At 38.6% G+C, this 18,749-nt stretch overlaps 1 protein-coding gene across 3 annotated transcripts in view; it reads right to left on the reverse strand.

Annotated features, from left to right (window-relative positions):
- Positions 1-5,520: 5,520 nt before the first annotated feature.
- The window catches only part of LOC113093030 (NACHT, LRR and PYD domains-containing protein 3-like), an 83,443-nt gene continuing 70,214 nt past the window's right edge, over positions 5,521-18,749 (reverse strand). For 2 of the 3 annotated variants that reach the window (XM_026258851.1, XM_026258852.1), the window contains 3 exons: positions 14,397-14,549; positions 13,694-13,740; positions 12,492-13,587 (listed from right to left, as the gene is read on the reverse strand). In XM_026258851.1, the coding sequence (XP_026114636.1) occupies positions 13,070-13,587; positions 13,694-13,740; positions 14,397-14,549 (718 nt within the window). In that variant the 3' untranslated portion in view covers positions 12,492-13,069. Of the gene's footprint in view, positions 7,148-12,491; positions 13,588-13,693; positions 13,741-14,396; positions 14,550-18,749 lie in introns of those variants that run through there. The other variant, XM_026258853.1, reaches the window with a different exon arrangement.

Genomic DNA, 18,749 nt, shown 5'->3' on the forward strand with positions numbered 1-18,749 from the left:
TTGTTCAGAAGAACAGCGTACTTTAATTAAAAAGTTGATTAGAGAGGGGAAAACCTATAAAGAGGTGCAAAAAATGATAGGCTGTTCAGCTAAAATGATCTCCAATGCCTTAAAATGGAGAGCAAAACCAGAGAGACGTGGAAGAAAACGGAAGACAACCATCAAAATGGATAGAAGAATAACCAGAATGGCAAAGGCTCAGCCAATGATCACCTCCAGGATGATCAAAGACAGTCTGGAGTTACCTGTAAGTACTGTGACAGTTAGAAGACGTCTGTGTGAAGCTAATCTATTTTCAAGAATCCCCCGCAAAGTCCCTCTGTTTAAAAAAAAGGCATGTGCAGAAGAGGTTACAATTTGCCAAAGAACAGATCAAATGGCCTAAAGAGAAATGGAGGAACATTTTGTGGACTGATGAGAGTAAAATTGTTCTTTTTGGGTTCAAGGGCCACAGGCAGTTTGTGAGACGACCCCCAAACTCTGAATTCAAGCCACAGTACACAGTGAAGACAGTGAAGCATGGAGGTGCAAGCATCATGATATGGGCATGTTTCTCCTACTATGGTGTTGGGCTTATTTATCGCATACCAGGGATCATGGATCAGTTTGCATATGTTAAAATACTTGAAGAGGTCATGTTGCCCTATGCTGAAGAGGACATGCCCTTGAAATGGTTGTTTCAACAAGACAATGACCCAAAACACACTAGTAAACGGGCAAAGTCTTGGTTCCAAACCAACAAAATTAATGTTATGGAGTGGCCAGCCCAATCTCCAGACCTTAATCCAATTGAGAACTTGTGGGGTGATATCAAAAATGCTGTTTCTGAAGCAAAACCAAGAAATGTGAATGAATTGTGGAATGTTGTTAAAGAATCATGGAGTAGAATAACAGCTGAGAGGTGCCACAAGTTGGTTGACTCCATGCCACACAGATGTCAAGCAGTTTTAAAAAACTGTGGTCATACAACTAAATATTAGTTTAGTGATTCACAGGATTGCTAAATCCCAGAAAAAAAAAATGTTTGTACAAAATAGTTTTGAGTTTGTACAGTCAAAGGTAGACACTGCTATTTTTTTGAACACACCCCTTTCAACTAATTCAACTAATTGCCCAATTGCACAGCCTTAAGAGCGTGCATATCATGAATGCTGGGTCTCATTTGTTTTCTGACAATCTACTGAACCTACTGGTAACTTGTTTGCCACGTAGCAATAAAAAATATACTAAAAACCTTGATTATTCTGGTTAGTCACATTGTACTGCTATTATTTTGAACAATACTGTAGGTCACACAATCACTATTCAATTCATACATTAATCTAAGTTCTTGTTAAAGAAACTCAAGAAGGATTAATAAGGTTGAAATCTATAAAGTTTACTAAATGACAAAACAGAGAGAACAATTTATAAAAAAAATATAGGAATAGAGAGGGAGGCTTATATCCAGGGGTTCCAATGCAATGCATTTGTACGTAATGATTAGGGATTTTGGATTATTTTCATAGTCGATTAATCTGTTGAATATTTTCTCAATTAATCGGTTAGTTGTTTGGTCTACAAATTTGTCAGAAAAATGTGGATCAGTGTTTCCCCAAATGCCCAGGAATGGTCCTCAAATGGTCCTCTCGTTTTGTCCACAACTCAAAGATATTCAGTTGACTGTCACAGAGGAGTCTTTCATATATTTTATCAATGACACAGACTGCAATGACACAGACACAGCTTCATTGCAGAAGGACATCCTTTTGGTCACGTGGTTCACGTGAGATGATTGACAGCTTTACAAACTATTGATATTGCACTGATGTCATAGCTGATGCGAATCAATAAGAGGAGAGTAATCGCTAGCTCTGTTAGCTGTTTTAGTTCTTCAGATCGCATTAATCAGTGTAAAATGAATAGAAATGTTATTCTGTATGACGAAATATTTTACAAACATGTCATAAAATTATTATCTCTTCAAATGTGCGTACCATTGGACTATAGCCCTGGCGTATCGTGGATTTTGTATGTACAAGAACACAAATAAACCGGAGATGAGATGAATGGCTGCTGTGTGAGTGATGATTTCTATTCAAAATAACGAACGTTATTATTATTATTATTATTATTATTATTATTATTAATTGCCTGATATCCATTTTTGAATTTTGATGCAGTCTGTTGCGTGTCGTTCATTTTGAACGAATCTTTAATATGACTCAGGACTACCGAGTTGTCTCAGAGAGTGATTCATTCATTTTGTGTTGACTGCACATGCGGATTATACAACATATGGGTTCTGAATCGACAGGTGAGGTCCGAGTCTTTTATTCTTCCTGTCAGTCCCATAGAGACGGGAAGAGAAAAGATTAGTTCATTTTGCTGAACGAGACTCAAAGATCCGAGTCAGTAAAATCATCCGAACTTCCCACTACTGGCAACACCGCAACACTGACAAGTTGTAGCGCAATATGAAAGACTTCGTCTTTAACAACAAACAACCTATGCAACTAATAATGAACAATATGACACTAAAACGACATAAGCTTAATTTAAAATGTCATAGCAACTGTAGGCTATTTAGAGGTGGATAAACTCAATTTAGAGCTGGTTAAACGCACTTTGGAGGTGGGTAAACGCTATTTCCGAATTTTGGGAGGTGCGTAAACGGTGTTTACGTGCGTTTAGCCTCCACTACATCCCTGTATATCAGGTATGAAAACATTTCTCAGTCCTTATCAGTCTAACTTTAACGTTTAGGGACACGGAGCACTTAACTGTCATCTTAAAGTTACTGCAACCTCATAAGATAAATAAGTTATCTCTTTGTGTGTTTTTGTATTGCTTCACTATTAGCGTATTTTGTTGTTGCTGTGTTTTGTTGTTGGTAAGTTAACGTTATGTGTTTAATGCTGTCAGCTAACGTTAGTTTAAACTCAAACGCATGAGAGGTAAAAAAGCGTGGCGTGGGAATGAGTAAAGTGATAAAAACATAATTTATTCTTTAGACATATGTTTACATAACCTCTTCAAACACTGATAACAATATTGAAAAGATATTTGTTTATTTATTCTTTTTTTTTTTTTAGATCAAGTATTGGAATAAGATTTTTATCAGGGGAGAACACCCAAAAGAAAGACCCATGATTCACCAACGTAAGTCAATTTTACCCACGTACTGTTCGAAAACCTACACTAGGATAGTATTAAGTATGATTTTAATACTGTTACTGATAGAAGGTCTGAGTAACTTTCTGTCCTTTTGTCTTTCTTCTGCTGAAGTGGCACACTGAAAGGGGAGATTCATGTCACCTTCATCACTCCTTTCTTTAATCACTTGAAACCATTAAGTGATAGACCCTCAGACGTGTCTTAATAGGATGCAGGTAAAATTATTTGATAGGGTTAGGGTTATTTGATTTTGGTGAAAAAAAGCCAATTGGCTTTTTTTTGTGTGCTTCCCTTCCCAAGTGCAATATAATTTTTACAATAATATTTTTAACAGGTGTGTGTGTGTCTATATATATATATATATATATATATATATATATATATATATATATATATATATACACACCAGTTAAAAATATTATTGTAAAAATTATATTGCACTTAAAAAAAAGTCAGTTTATAAAAAACATTATATATATAAAACATTACATTAATATTTATGTATAATTTGTATTATTAATAATAATACATGCATTGACACTTTAATTAAGAGTACAATAGTATTATTGTAATATTGTAATATTTATTTGATTTGTAATAATTTAAAAAATAATATTGCAGTTGCTATTATTATCAAATCAGCAGATTATACATATTTTATCATGTTTACATATTTTAGTAAATAAAAAATCAGTATATAAAGAATAAGTAAATATAATCACTACTTGAAAGAGATCTCATAATAATACAGCTTTTCTGTAGTTACAGTATATTTTATTAAATGCTATGATTAGTATTTTATTTTATAATGTCAGAAACTCGTCTGAAGCTCATGTCAGTCTTCTGAGGAATCGATTATATTCATGATACAAACATCAATTCAGATCTGATCTCAAGTTAATTTCTCATTGTGTTTTTATTATGTATGATCAAAAACAATAGAGAAAAATGAATGACGTACTTATCACAAACATGATTCATGAAGAACTTTTCAGTTGAAATGACATATTGATAGAAATAATACAAATGATTGATGTGACACTACAATAAAACCCAAATGTAGATAAACACTTTTTTTTTTTCTCTCTCTCTCTCTCTCTCTCACACACACACACACACACACACACACACTATCTCACAAACACACACACTCTCTCACACACAAACACACATACTGATCCTACTGTTTCTATGAAGATTTCTGAAACATTTATTCTGACTGTTACAGTAGGTTGCCAACCAAAACGGCGGTTCTACCACCACGGGTACTGCCGCCATGGTGTCTGTAAAGTGCATTTGCAGCTTTTGACCTCTAAGTGGCGCTTTAACCACAAGTTATCAAACTTCTGAAGTTACCCCTCTTTCACACCGCAAGCGTGAGCAGCGCATATTTTTTCAGGCGTCCATGTTAATAAATGAGTGCATTCACACAAGGACCAGGAGCAGCGCGTGAGCATCAAGCAGGAGCGTCGCGTGAACAGCAGTGCAGCGGGGGTTTTGACGTCCGGTCTGTTTTTGCTGTGCTGCTCACACTCAATTAAAGTGAAAGCACAATTTGATGGACAAAATAAATGTGATTTAACACAAAACGTGCTCAAAATGCATAGAATATGCATGTCAAGAGTTTTAACAACTTTGCCAATGTCTAATGTTTTAACAATTATGCCAGAAAAGAAATTTAAGTATAACAAATATGTATTTACCCATTTAAACTTTTTAATTAATCGTTTTGGGTGAAAGTATGGTGTATTGTTATAAAAACAAATGTTGAAAGAATTATACCCATTGTTTGAAATGGTTATACTATCTGCCAAACACGCTTTGCAGCCGCTGCTGTGATACTGTACTTATACGCTTCCAGTGTGAATACTTGTCAGAGTCTGCTGCTGCAGTGACAATGTAGTTGCACGGACGCGTTGCTCACACTTGCGAGTGGGGTTATGTGCATTTCTTAGAACGAATTCAAGCAGGATAAATGTCAAGCCTGTGCTTATATTTTCTCTAAGCTACTGCAGTATTATTTATATTATATGAATTATGTGTTATATTATTTAAAATAAATTGTGGTTTACTTTGCATCTGAGCATTAAAAATGGTAGCCTATTTTAGGGGGGTAGGCTACATGGATTAATATGCAAAATGTCAATATTCTCACATATTAGGCATATTTTTTTAATTTGTATTTTAAAATTCCTTAAAACAACATGCATTTTTGTTATTCGTTACCTTTCCTTTATTTTGACAGATAACTTGTTGGGAAAAATATATTTGTCTTTACACTGATTAAGAAATTATTGCATGTTTTATTAATTATTTCCTTTATTTTTGTAGAACGTGAGGCACTGTATAATTTTGTTCCCATCATTTAGGCCTAATTAGCCAAAAACAAGAAACAAATAAATTAAACTTTCACGATTTAGCTAAACCTTTGAAATTCTGAAAAATATTTGAAACATTTGAAAAGAATGGACTGATTAATAAAACGTCCTCACGATGAAACTCAAGTTCTCTCATTATAATCAACAAAATGCACACAATGAAAAAAGAGCTTAATTAATTGACAACTTCACTGATTTTAAAGGGAGCCTTTTTTACTTGCTTTCAGGGCTGGCCGATCTGGCCTAAAAAAAAATCCCCTTCTTAAAATCAATAATCAAAAGACAAAGACATTTTTCAAAAACAAGTTTTAATATAGTTCTTAAAAATTCATTTACCAGTCAAATTTACAACTGAGACAAGATGATAAAATATATATATATTATTTTTTTTGTTAATACTAGCCAATCATGCATCGAACCATCCACTCAGCGTTAAGAGCTGTTCAGATTAAAACTGCCAGTTCCGCAGTGAGTCAGTGTCATGGACGGAGGACAAGTGTATATATATTTTCTAGTCTATATTTCCATCTCATTATGCCGCTGGTTTAGTTTTTATTTTTTTGATCTTATATAACTTATTTGTAAATAGAGCAGACACTGTCTGTGTCTACAGCGGACACGAGAGTTGTCTGCGTGCTCCGCTGCGCTAAAAGTGTGTCTAAACTTGATGACATCATACTAAAGTGTCAAATCATCTGAAAGATAAACAGAACGAGCATCAGTTCACTGATGGGGATCGTATCCAGTGTATCCATCACTTTGTTTTTGTGTTTCATGCTTGCACTCACAGCAGCCTAACTCTTTATATTCATTATTTACTCGCAGCTCATATTATTATTTTAACAAGACCAAAATAACAACTGTAACACTTTTCTTTTGTGGGAAGAAGGGAGCGGGAACTGGCAGACAATCAAAAAGTTTTAATAATAAAATAAAGACAAAACAGCGCGGCAGCCCCTCATGGACGACTACTGCGCACAAACAAAATCAAAACACAACTAAAATCAAGGCCCTGTCCTTCACTGTCGTCTCTCCCATTTTATATCCTTCCAATCTCCTCCATGGGACGAGAAACCGGTTAGAGTCGCAGTTGTCGCTAATTTGCAATCACTTCATTGGCCTCGCTCCGTTCCCATGGCTCTCAGCCCCGCCCCACTCGTCACATACCCCCATCGCCCCTCGCAGGCTGGGGGCACCCACGAGACTGCGCTCTACCCCCCTCTCCCTCCGGGGCGGAACCGCTCATTGTGGAACCAGGGGGTAGGACAGACGAGGCAAGAGAAAAGGAGATAGAAGGATTAAGAGCGACAGAGACGAGAGAGGGGAGAGAGGAGAAAGAAAGAAAAATTAGTTACGGTTCCCAAACGCACTGCCGCTCGGCCCTCCACCAGCTGGGTGCCTGGCGGTGGCAGTGGACGGCCCACGGTGGATGGCATGACAATCTTCCATTCTTGGGCAGCCGGCAGGAGTTCCCCGTTCCCTGCTCCTCCGCATCATGGCGAACGGCAGCAGGCTCCGGCCTCCAGGCGAATGACGGTGACTCCTCCGCTCCCTCACGGATGGCAGCTGCCCCTCCACATCCCAGGCGGCTGGCAGTGAGCTCGTCTGTGTCACTATCAGTGTTTAAAGAGAACCAATTGCAGGTATGACATTTATTAACCCCTTACTAGTAACACCCCTTTTTTGGCATGGAGATAGAAATGACATACCAAAAATAAAAAGGTTTCTGCTCATGATTCTTTCTGACTAGATACATAATCAACCTTTGTTCACAAAGCTGACACTTTAAAGTTTACTGTTCAGGAATCAGAATCACTCAGACTGTTATGATAATAGAGATATATAAGCTCAAACAAAAATAAAAATATTAAAAATATATTTTTTAAATGTATTTTTAAAATTGTTGATGTAGGATATGAGTTTGAAAACACAGTGTAGCTAAGGCCACAAGTCTTCTAAAACTTCATTAAAAATTTCATAATCGAATCTGTAAAACTGTGAATTTTATTAAATATTTTCTAAGGCCATGTCATGTGTGTTTTTAGAGAAGGCTAATCAGATTGATTTATGGCTCTTGTCATCCCTTTAAGATCTCGCATGTAAACTCTCCTGTGTATTTTGTATGTGTGTTTGCTTTGCAAAACTCCCCGATTCATGATTCTATTGTTCTCACCAAACGAGTCTTTCACACCTCCGCCAGGTATGACACATTATATGCATTATTCTTTTATCATTATTCTTTTGTTTTTATTCCACCTTTATTAGCCTTTATTGTGGTTTTTCAGGCTTTACAAAGACACAAAGCAGCGATCTCACTTCAGTCTGTTTGCATTTGGCCCTTATTTATCAAAAGTCTTACTATAAAAATACAACAAAACATTTTCTTACGACCTTACGTGAATTATTGAGACAAAAATGCATTATGAAGAAGTAATGCACCTGCTATTAGTAGCATTGGAGCTAATGTTAGCATCAAGCTACATCAGACAATTTATGAAATTATTAGTACACTTTTACTCAAAACTCACTTTAAACCCCGATCGAGTGTTTATAATAACTTCCTTTAGCGATCAGGGATGGAATTTGGTCGTTTACTGTTGTAAAAATATGTTATTTGTAGCCTTTTTCATTGCTGCACAAGTTAGCATTTCCGATGTACATTTTCGATTTTTTTATAAAAACGCCCCAGATCTCAAGAAAATCTCATACCAAGCTTTACTATGATAATCGCGGGTTTATTATTCGGATATTTAGTGTGTACAGAGGTTTTTCAGTGTTGTTTTGGCCAGATAACTACCAGGAAGTGTGAAGGAAGCATGTGACACGATGTGGCGGTGTCCGGTTATGACACTCTAAGATTGACAATGGGAAGGCCCAAACGGAGTCTGAGTGACACACAGCACGAGCTGACAGCACAGCAAACACACACGCAGATCGCTGGGAGAGGCTGTTTATCATCAGATCGTGTAAATCCGTGGAAAATGAATAGAAATTATGATTCTGTCTGAAGAAATATTAAGGAAACATCAGTAAATATATCCATATATCTCCGCAGATATGTATCTTTTGTCTATAAATCCTTATTGATGCTTTTCAGTGAGTCTATGTGAACACAAATAAACCGCTGCTGACGTGACTGAATATGAATGAGTGGTGAATTTCTATTCAAAATGTGGCATAATACCGATTTATTATTTTGCACTCCTGACATAAATCACTAAATATCTGTCACTGCAACAATGTTTTATCAAAATATTGGTCAAATATCGAAGCTAGAGTCTTTAAACTTTCAATTGATGCACAGTTTGTCCAGATCAAGTAAGACAGTGATGTTTAACCTGCTGTGAAAGTGAAACAATAATAAACTGGGACCGTCGGCAATGTTTGCACGTAAAGGGGTTAAAGGGTAATCCAAAGGGTAAACATTCCAAGCATGGGTCAAAACCAGAGAATCAAATCCAACAAGAAAACAAAACAGGAAGACAAGGCAAAGGCAAGACTGAATTGATGGACATGAATAATCATTAGACCTTAGACAAGGACTCCGTAACACAGACTCAGACAGACTGGGTATAAATACACAGAAGGTGATGAGGGAACTCGAGACAGGTAGGGAACAATCAATTAACTCAAACAAGGAGGAAGGTGACCAAATAAGGGAACAGGAAGTTGATAAGGTGACAGACACCGTGGGAAGGAGGACACCTAGTGGAACCCCAGGGAACACCACCCAGACACTGTGACAGTACCCCCCTCTATGGAGCGGCTCCCAGACGGGGACGGACGGAGGGCCAGAAAAGAAAAACATGGGGAACAGGCACCAGAAGTGTAAACACAAAACAGGGAGACCAGGAGGGGGGAGGACCGGAGGGCCAGACTAACAGAGAGGAACAGGGACAGGAGTAAACACAAAAAGCAAAATCAACAACATGAAGACCCCCAGGGCGGAGCAAAAGACCACCACATCCTTGTGGTCGATGCCAGAGTCCTCCAGGGCAGAGCGGAAGGCCACCACAATCATGTGGTCAGGGCGGAAGCCCCCCCCCCCCCGTGCGGAGCAGAAGACCACCATGTCCTTGTGGTCGAAGCCAGATTCCTCCAGGGCAGAGTGGAAGACCACCACAACCGTGTGGTCAGGGCGGAAGACAGGTGGGGAGCAATCAATTAACTCAAACAAGGAGGAAGGTGACCAAATAAGGGAACAGGAAGTTGATAAGGTGACAGACACCGTGGGAAGGAGGACACCTAGTGGAACCCAAGGGAACACCACCCAGACACTTTGATAGTCTGTCCCCGGCAACTCACTCCAGCCCACCGCCTCGAACATCCCCGGCGCCGGACTGCTACGGCTGCTCGATGGCACCGCAGGTTTCATAGACCTTCAGTTGTTGGATCGTCCCTTACCCAACCCCAATACTATTAAACTGACTTTAAAATCTCAAGGAGTTTATAAGTTATAAAGGGTAAAATGTTACAGTGCATGTAAAATATCTTAAATGAACTTGTGTTAACAATACAATTAGAACAAACAATATAATTTTTTTTTTTATGAACAATCCTGTATAAAATGGGACCGTAACCTTAATATCAAACATTTTTAAATCGTCAACATCTGAGCAACCGGAAGGTGGAGCTGCGCCAGAGCACGTGAAGTCATTTTCAGATGCAAAAAAAAAAAAAAAAAAATGGATAGCCTGGATAGGCCCAGACTCTGTTCCTAAGTATATAACAATTAAAATTACTAACCCAAAGTACATTTTTTTTTTAATTTGCTGCATTTTTTTAAACACGTGTAAATAAGTCTAAATAAGTTTTAAATAAATTTTTGAGACTAAAAAAATATAGCCTATAAGTCATGTATAAGTTGAGTTTTATGGGATTAATCACCTATTTTTGCTAAAAAAAAAAAAAAAAATTTGCTAAAAAATAAATTATGTTTGTAAGAGGAAAAATATATATAAGTCATGCATCAGTTGCATTTTATTACATTTAGAAATAATAATGGCTGGCCTAATAATGCTATAGACTAATGTACCAACAGGATATTTTTAGTTCCCTTCACTTCACAAATTATCAGAACAAAACAAGAATTAACCCCTTTGAGTGCAAACATCGCTGACGGCCCCAGTTTATTATTGTTTCACTTTCACAGCACATTAAACATCACTGTCTTACTTCATCTGGACAAACTGTGCATCAATGGAAAGTTTAAAGACTCAAGCTTCGATATTTGACCAATATTTTGATAAAACATTGTTGCAGTGACAGATATTTAGTGATTTATGTCAGGAGTGCAAAATAATAAATCCGTATTATGCCACATTTTGAATAGAAATTAACAACTCCCTCATATTCAGTCACGTCAAGAGCGGTTTATTTGTGTTCACATAGACTCACTGAACAGCGTCAATAAGGATTTACAGACCAAAGATGCATATCTGCGGAGATATATGGATATATTTACTGATGTTTACTTCATATTTCTTCAGACAGAATCGTCATTTCTATTCATTTTCCACGGATTTACGCGATCAGATGATAAACAGCCTCTCCCAGCGATCTGTGTGTGCGTGCAGTAGTCACAGCTCGTGCGGTGTGTGACTCAGACTCTGATTGGGTCTTTCAAACGTCAATCTTAGAGTTTCATATCTGGACACCGCCCCATCGTGTCACATGCTTCCTGCACACTTCCTGGTAGTTATCTGGCCAAAACAACACTGAAACACCTCTGTACACACAAAATATCCGAATAATAAACCCGCGATTACGATAGTAAAGCTTGGTATGAGAATTTCTTGAGATCTGGGGCGTTTTTATAAAAAAAATCGAAAATGTACATCGGAAATGCTAACTTGTGCAGCGATGAAAAAGGCTACAAATAACATATTTTTACAACAGTAAACGACCAAATTCCACCCCTGATCGCTAAAGGAAGTTATTATAAACACTCGATCGGGGTTTAAAGTGAGTTTTGAGTAAAAGTGTATTAATAATTTCATAAATTGTCAGATGTAGCTTGATGCTAACGTTAGCACCAATGCTTCTAATAGCAGGTGCTTTTCTTCTTCATTATGCATTTTTGTCTCAATAATTCACGTAAGGTCGTAAGAAAATGTTTTGTTGTATTTTTATAGTAAGACTTTTGATAAATAAGGGCTAAATGCAAAGAGAGACTGAAGTGAGATCGCTGCTTTGTTGCTTTGTAAAGCCTGAAAAACCACAATCAAGGCTAATAAAGGTGGAATAAAAACAAAAGAATAATGATAAAAGAATAATGCGGATAATGTGTCATACTTGGCGGAGGTGTGAAAGAACCGTTTGGTGAGAACAATACAATCATGATTCGGGCAGTTTTCAACAGTGAAACATACACAAAGAGCACAGGAGAGTTTACATGTGAGATCTTACAGAGATGACAAGGGCCATAAATCAATCTGATGAGCCTTCTCTAAAAACACACATGACATGGCCTTAGAAAATATTTCATAAAATTCACAGTTTTACAGATTCGATTATGAAATTTTTTATGAAGTCTTGGAAGACTTGTGGCCTTAGCTACACTGTGTTTTCAAACTCATTTCCTACATCAACATTTTTTTAAATACATTTAAAACATATGTTTTTAATATTTTTATTTTTGTTTTTATGTTTGAGCTTATATATCTCTATTATCATAACAGTCTGAGTGATTCTGATTCCTGAACAGTAAACTTTAAAGTGTCAGCTTTGTGAATAAAGGTTGGTTATGTATCTAGTGAGAAAGAATCATGAGCAGAAACCTTTTTATTTTGGGTATGTAATTTCGGTCTCCATGCCAAAAAAGGGGGGTTACTAGTAAGGGGTTAAAAATATATAATTCTAATGGATAACTATAATGGCAGTATATAATAATATAGGCTTAGCTATAAACAAACAAAAATAATAATTTAAAGCTAAGCATAAGTTATGGTTGGGCTCTCTCATTCTCTCACTCGGGAGAAATCCATTTCCATATTCTTGATGTTGCCCATTTGAAGCTTAACTATTATTCATGAGGTAAAACAAGCTTTGTAGTTCACTCGTTTTTCAGTATCGATGGAAAAAAATTATAATTAGCAATATGCCAAAGTGGACCGCTGCTCATGCCGAATGGCTTGGTTAATGACTGCTGTTTCTAATGAATATGTGCATAGGCACCAGTGCGATAAGCCAGCTGAAACAGAAAATACTCCACTTTTGTTCACACAGTAAAGGCATAATTCAAAAATGCTGGACCGTTCTCTTTTCTCTCTGCATATGGAACCTGATTTTTTTTTTATTCCAAAAATGAACTGAAATGAAAACACATGATTTTATCTGACTTGCAGATAACGCAGCGGCCCCATGTTGGTAATACCAATTTTGGATGTCGACCTACTGTATTTCGGTGACAGCAGTTGAGCTGCAGTATTAATTTCATGAAGAGACATTAAGACATATAACATCTTACTGTTACTGATTTATCATGCAGCTCAAAGAATTATGTGTAGAAACTCTCATCAGTTTCGTCTGATTCATCAACACAGTTTCACTGATGATCCAGGATAAACCATAAACCCAGGATAGAGTGGCTGAGTGAATGTGGTCTGGACTGTGTGGATGAGGCTCATTGTGTGAGAGACACTGTAGAAGGACAGAGTTCCTGCTCTGTGATCTACATACACTCCTGTTCTTCTGCTGGAGGCGTTCACATGGAGAACAGTGTATTTGTTATTGTGTTTGAATGAGTAACTGGATCGAGAGCAGAACAAACTCCAGGACTGATCATTAAATCCAAACACAGATTCATCACCTGGTCTCTTCCTGATGATGCTCTTATATGACACTGATATCTCCACATGTCCACTCCAGTCAATCTCCCAGTAACAGCGTCCACACACACTCTCTCTACACAACACCTGAGGATAATAATCAAATCTGTCTGGATGGTCAGGATACGACTGATTTTTTTTCACACCTGTCACCTTTCTGTTTTCCTCAGACAGAATGAGTTCAGTGTTTGCTGTGTTTGGATCCAGTGTGAGAAAACAGACCCCTGAACACAAGCAAAGAGATATTAATAACAACAACAATCCCTACAGCTGTGTGTGTGTGTGAGAGAGAGAGTGTGTGTAAGTATGTGTAAGTGTGTGTAGACATACATTTCTTTAGTCCTGCTGTAATCCTTGTTTCTCCTGCATGATCCACACTTGAAAACACACACAGAGTCACATTCAGTCAGTAAACAAACTTGTTTGAGCAGTTCAGTTAAGCTTTTACTAGAAGACTAAAAGAAGTCCTAAATATATTGCTGAATCCTCTAAAAACTCTTCGACATAAGCCCCTTTCACACTGCCATTCCGGCAAATACAGGGGTAAAGTGTTCCTGTAATTGTTTCCTGGTGTGACGTGTAATGTACGAGTCGACAACGCTTGGCACGTTATACTTTAACTGAAGCAAGCAAACGATCTCAGTGTCAGCGCGGAAAGTGAGGAACTAACTGATCTCTGCTTCATTACAGTTTGCACATATGTTTTCGTCGCGAATGTTGATCTTCCTTCAAAACAGCCGGTAAAAAAGTCGCGCGATAACGCGCGTCATCACTTCGATACCGAATTAGATCTGGCTTTTGTTCACACAGCGCTCGTTCCGGATCGATTACCGCAATGTTACTATGTCCCCGACCCGGGTTCGATTCGGTAATCAATTCCGGGACGTGGTTGCTTTCACACAGAAGGCGACCAGGCAATGTTACGGGAATATTGCGGGTCCGACGTGCAGTGTGAAAGGGGCTTTATATTAATATACCCAGAGACACTTAAGTTTAAACAATAAAACCTAAAGCATCTTCCTGCTCGACATACTTGAATTTTTCCAGTTTTTCAGAGAGCAGTTTGACTCCTGAATCTCCAGGGTGATTATAGCTTAGATCCAGCTCTCTCAAGGGTGAGGGCTGTGCAGTCAGAGCTGAAGACATATAACAGCATCCCTCCTCTGTCACCATACAGCCAGACAGCCTACAAAAACATACAGCAACAGTCCACCTCACATTAGTTTGTTTGATTTGTATATCACATTATGTGTTGTATCCTTTTTGTATAAAACTTAAATAAAAAATATTGAGCATGGTCTGTCATGCTGGACATTAGCTCCTGGGCCAAATCCTGATTAACCCTCTGAGGTCTAAGGGGGTTTTGTGGGCCTGGATAAGTTTTATCATGTTTTGTCATGTTTTGTCATTTATTCAGTTGCTAATAAACATCTAAATTGCTAAAGTCTAAAGTCATTGTAATCAGCACAAACTGGGCTATAATAATATGTGAGTAGCATGTATCTACATGTTTTGTGTTTTTGAGAAAATGATCTTTATGCATGGTTAATGAAAAACAAAAAAAAAAAAAATCACTTAAATAAGGCCATAAAACCCATACATGTTACTGTTTTCATGTCTTTTATTTTGTAGTATTTGTTTGTGTCATGCTTCCCTTGCCCTCTTGTTCCCTGTGTCATGTTCCGATTGGTTGTCTAAGTCACGTGTCTTGTTTCCCATTGGTTTGTTCTTGTCATGTGACCCTCATTGTTTGTATAAGTAGTCATGTTCTTGCCATTGTGCTTTGTCATGTATTGACATATGTACCTGTTGTTGGTAAGGGTGATGGTAAGGATTTTTTTTAAAAGAACCCACTCGTTCTCAGTTGCCTGGGGGAAAGATTCATTGGTCACTGGAACAGTGTATAGACTTTGCCTTGTGCATGAGTGGATCTACTTTTACTGTGGGTGTTGTGGAGGAAAAACGCAACACTTCCTCAAAGTTGTCTCCCATTATGCCTGCCAAGCCAAGGTCAACTCCAGGTCATACCACAGCCTTCTCACGTCATGTCTGCCAAACCACAGCCTTCTCACGTCATGTCTGCCAAGCCAAAGCCTGCTCACATCATCCCCAGTTCTGCTTTCAACATTGCTACCAATCAAGAGCTTCATCACAAAATGGCTGCCACTCAAGAATCTTTTCAAAAATGGCTTCCCTTCTACAGTGTTGTCACGCCTCCGCTGAACTTCCAGAGCCTCGTCACGTCACAGCTGAACTTCCAGAGCCTCGTAACACCTCATCTGAACTTCCAGAACCTTGCCACCTCTCAGCTTATCATCCAGGGCTTCGTCACAACATGGCCGCCACTCCGGGGCCTCGTCATGACATGGTCGCCACTCAAAGGTCTCGTCACGACATGGCCGCCACTTCTGAGTCTCTGGCCGAGATGGCCACCACGTCTGAGTCCCCAGCCGCCATGTCTCCAGTGATCTCTCCTGTCCACGTGTCTGCTCCTGAGGCCACTCCTAACCGTGAACTCACTCCAATGCCCCCTGAGGCAGTGGTGTCCACTGCAGAATCTCCCAAGAAGGTGGCTTCCGTAGCTTCCTCACAAGTTGGTGGCACCCACATTTGGACACTCTGTCTGCCCTGTCAAGGCCAATGAGGCCATCCTTGAACTCTCTGCCTGTCCTGTCACAGCCATGGAGACCATCCACGATCTCTCTGCCTGTCCTGCCATGGCCAAGGTGGCCGTCCACTAACTCTCTGCCTGTCCTGTCATGTTCAACGAGGCCGTCCACTAACTCTCTGCCTGTCCTGCCATGCCCAAGGAGGCTGTCCGTGAACTTGTCATGCCATGGCCACAGAGGCCACTCATGAACTCACTGCCTGTCTTGTCACGACCAAGTGGTCTGTCCATGGTTCTGCTTCTCCATGGCTCCCCATTCGGCCTGCTCCGGTATGTTTCCCCACTCGGCCTGCTAAGGCATGGCCCCCCGCTAGACCTGCTCTGCCCTGGCCCCCCACTCTGCCAGCTCCGCCATGACTCTGTAAGGCACTGTCACAGTTTCACAGCTCAGGTTCCCCTCTGCTTCATGGTCTGTCTCTGCTCCAATGCCCAGGTCCCCCTCTGTTTGATATTCTGCCATTGCTCCACCCTCCAGGTCATATTCATTTTCACTACCGTGGCCTTCCATCCCTCCCCCGTTCTGCCTCCACTCCACCACCCACCATTGAGAAACCTCTGTACCATTAAAATATCTAAATAATAAACACATGATTACGTTGGTAAATTGTGATTTTCTTGAGATTTGGGCATTTTTATAACAATATTCAAAATGTACATGTTGCTTTTCTTAATAATGCATTTTGTCATAATTTGCATAAGGTCTTAAGAAAATGTTTTGTTGTATCTTTATCGAATGATAATAGTTGGGTAAATGTATACTGGGATTGACACAATGTGGCTTGGTAAACCTTGAAATACCAGAATAAATGCTAATAATATCTGACTGAAAACGAAAGAATAATGATAAAATATTAATGAGTATTATGTCTCATACCTGACCGATGTGTGAAAGCCTTGTTTCATAAGAACAATAGAATGATGAATGGGTCATGAATCAATTAAGAGACGTGACATACAGCCAAGTATGGTGACCCAAACTTGTATTCGGGGTATGCATTTAACCCTTCAAAAGATCACACACACAGCCGTGAAAACACACCCGGAGCAGTAGGCACTCATTTATGCTGTGGCACCCGTGGAGCAGTTGGGGGAAACCGACAGTTTGCAGTGGGCACACCACTCGTCACTAATGACAGAGGACCCATGACTTACATGACAGGCGATCAATGGGTCAAGATGTCCGAGTCCTTTTTCCACAAGCTCTAGAATAGGCTTCCCACTTACATTTCCTTAATTCCTGACACTAAACATCCTAAATTCCTTCTTCTTTCTCTTCCATCCTCCATTCATTTTTCCTCTCCCATACTGCCAGAAGATATATTTATCCAAGAAGTCTATATTTATCCATATTAATATACAAATCAGATTAGATCTTCTGTATAAACAAATCTTATGCATGATACATCTATATAGTATTATACACAAGTAATGCATTTTTTACATTAAGACTTTATGATCCACACAGTGAAGCCTCAGTAATATATATGGCCTATGTATTTATATTGACTTACAGTATTTACAGTATTTGCCATTGATATGAACACAAAAGGTGTAACATTTTGGTAAATTTTAGTCTAGAAAAACATTAAATATATACATCACTATATTTACTATTATCCTGGCATTATTTTATAAAAGCATTTCACACTTGGTTCTTAAATATCAGCTGACAGTCAGTTGTTACATTTGATTTGAGCAAAACCTTTTTTTCTTTTTTAAATAAATGAAAGTAGAAATTATGTTTGCTATTTTTCGCCTTCTGTTCTATGATGTTTTCCCTGCTATCATGAAAGTGAAAGTGAAAGTGAAAGTGACATGACATTTGGCCAAGTATTGTGACCCATACTCGGAATTCATGCTCTGCTTTTAACCCATCCAAAGTGCACACACACAGAGCAGTGAACACACACACACAAACACTGTGAACACGCACCCAGAGCAGTGGGCAGCCATTTATGCTGCGGCGCCGGGGGAGCAGTTAGGGGTTCGGTGCCTTGCTCAAGGGCACCTAAGTTGTGGTATTGAGGGTGGGAGAGAGCGCTGTACATGCACTCCCCCCACATACAATTCCTGCCAGCCCGAGACTCAAACTCACAACCTTTAGATTGCGAGTCCGACTCTCTAACCTTTAGGCCACCATTAGGCCATGACTTCCCCATCATATACTCCCTCGTTCCAGTAAAATGTGACGACATAACCAAAACTCTATTAAAATCAGCAAAGCCGATTGGAAAGTATGCCATAGTTTAAGATTTTTAATTACATATAGTTATATACTGAAAATGAATCTACTGGTTTACAGTTAAATATTGGGTAACACTTTATTTCGATATTCCACTTTAGACATTATACTAACATTAAGTAACTTTGTAACTACATGTCAGCTAGCAGTATAGACTGACTGCTTAATATCTTATACTAACTCTAAACCTACCCCTAACCACAGTCTACTCAGAGTTAGTAGACATATAGTTGAAATTTAATGAGAATTAGTTGACATGTAACAAAGTTACTTATAGTTAGTAGAATGTCTTAAGTGCATTATCAAAATAAAGAACTAAATAAAATAAAATAAAATAAAACTAAATATTGATATGTGTCTGGTTGATTAAATGCATTTGAGAATTTTCTTACCAAACATACTGATCCATTTCATTTGTCTGCTTCTTTAGACATTAGACCCTCTTGAATCTTTCTTCTTAAAAGTGTTCTCCTCTG

Source organism: Carassius auratus, unplaced genomic scaffold (genome assembly GCF_003368295.1).
Source record: "Carassius auratus strain Wakin unplaced genomic scaffold, ASM336829v1 scaf_tig00214833, whole genome shotgun sequence".
NCBI lineage: Eukaryota > Metazoa > Chordata > Actinopteri > Cypriniformes > Cyprinidae > Carassius > Carassius auratus.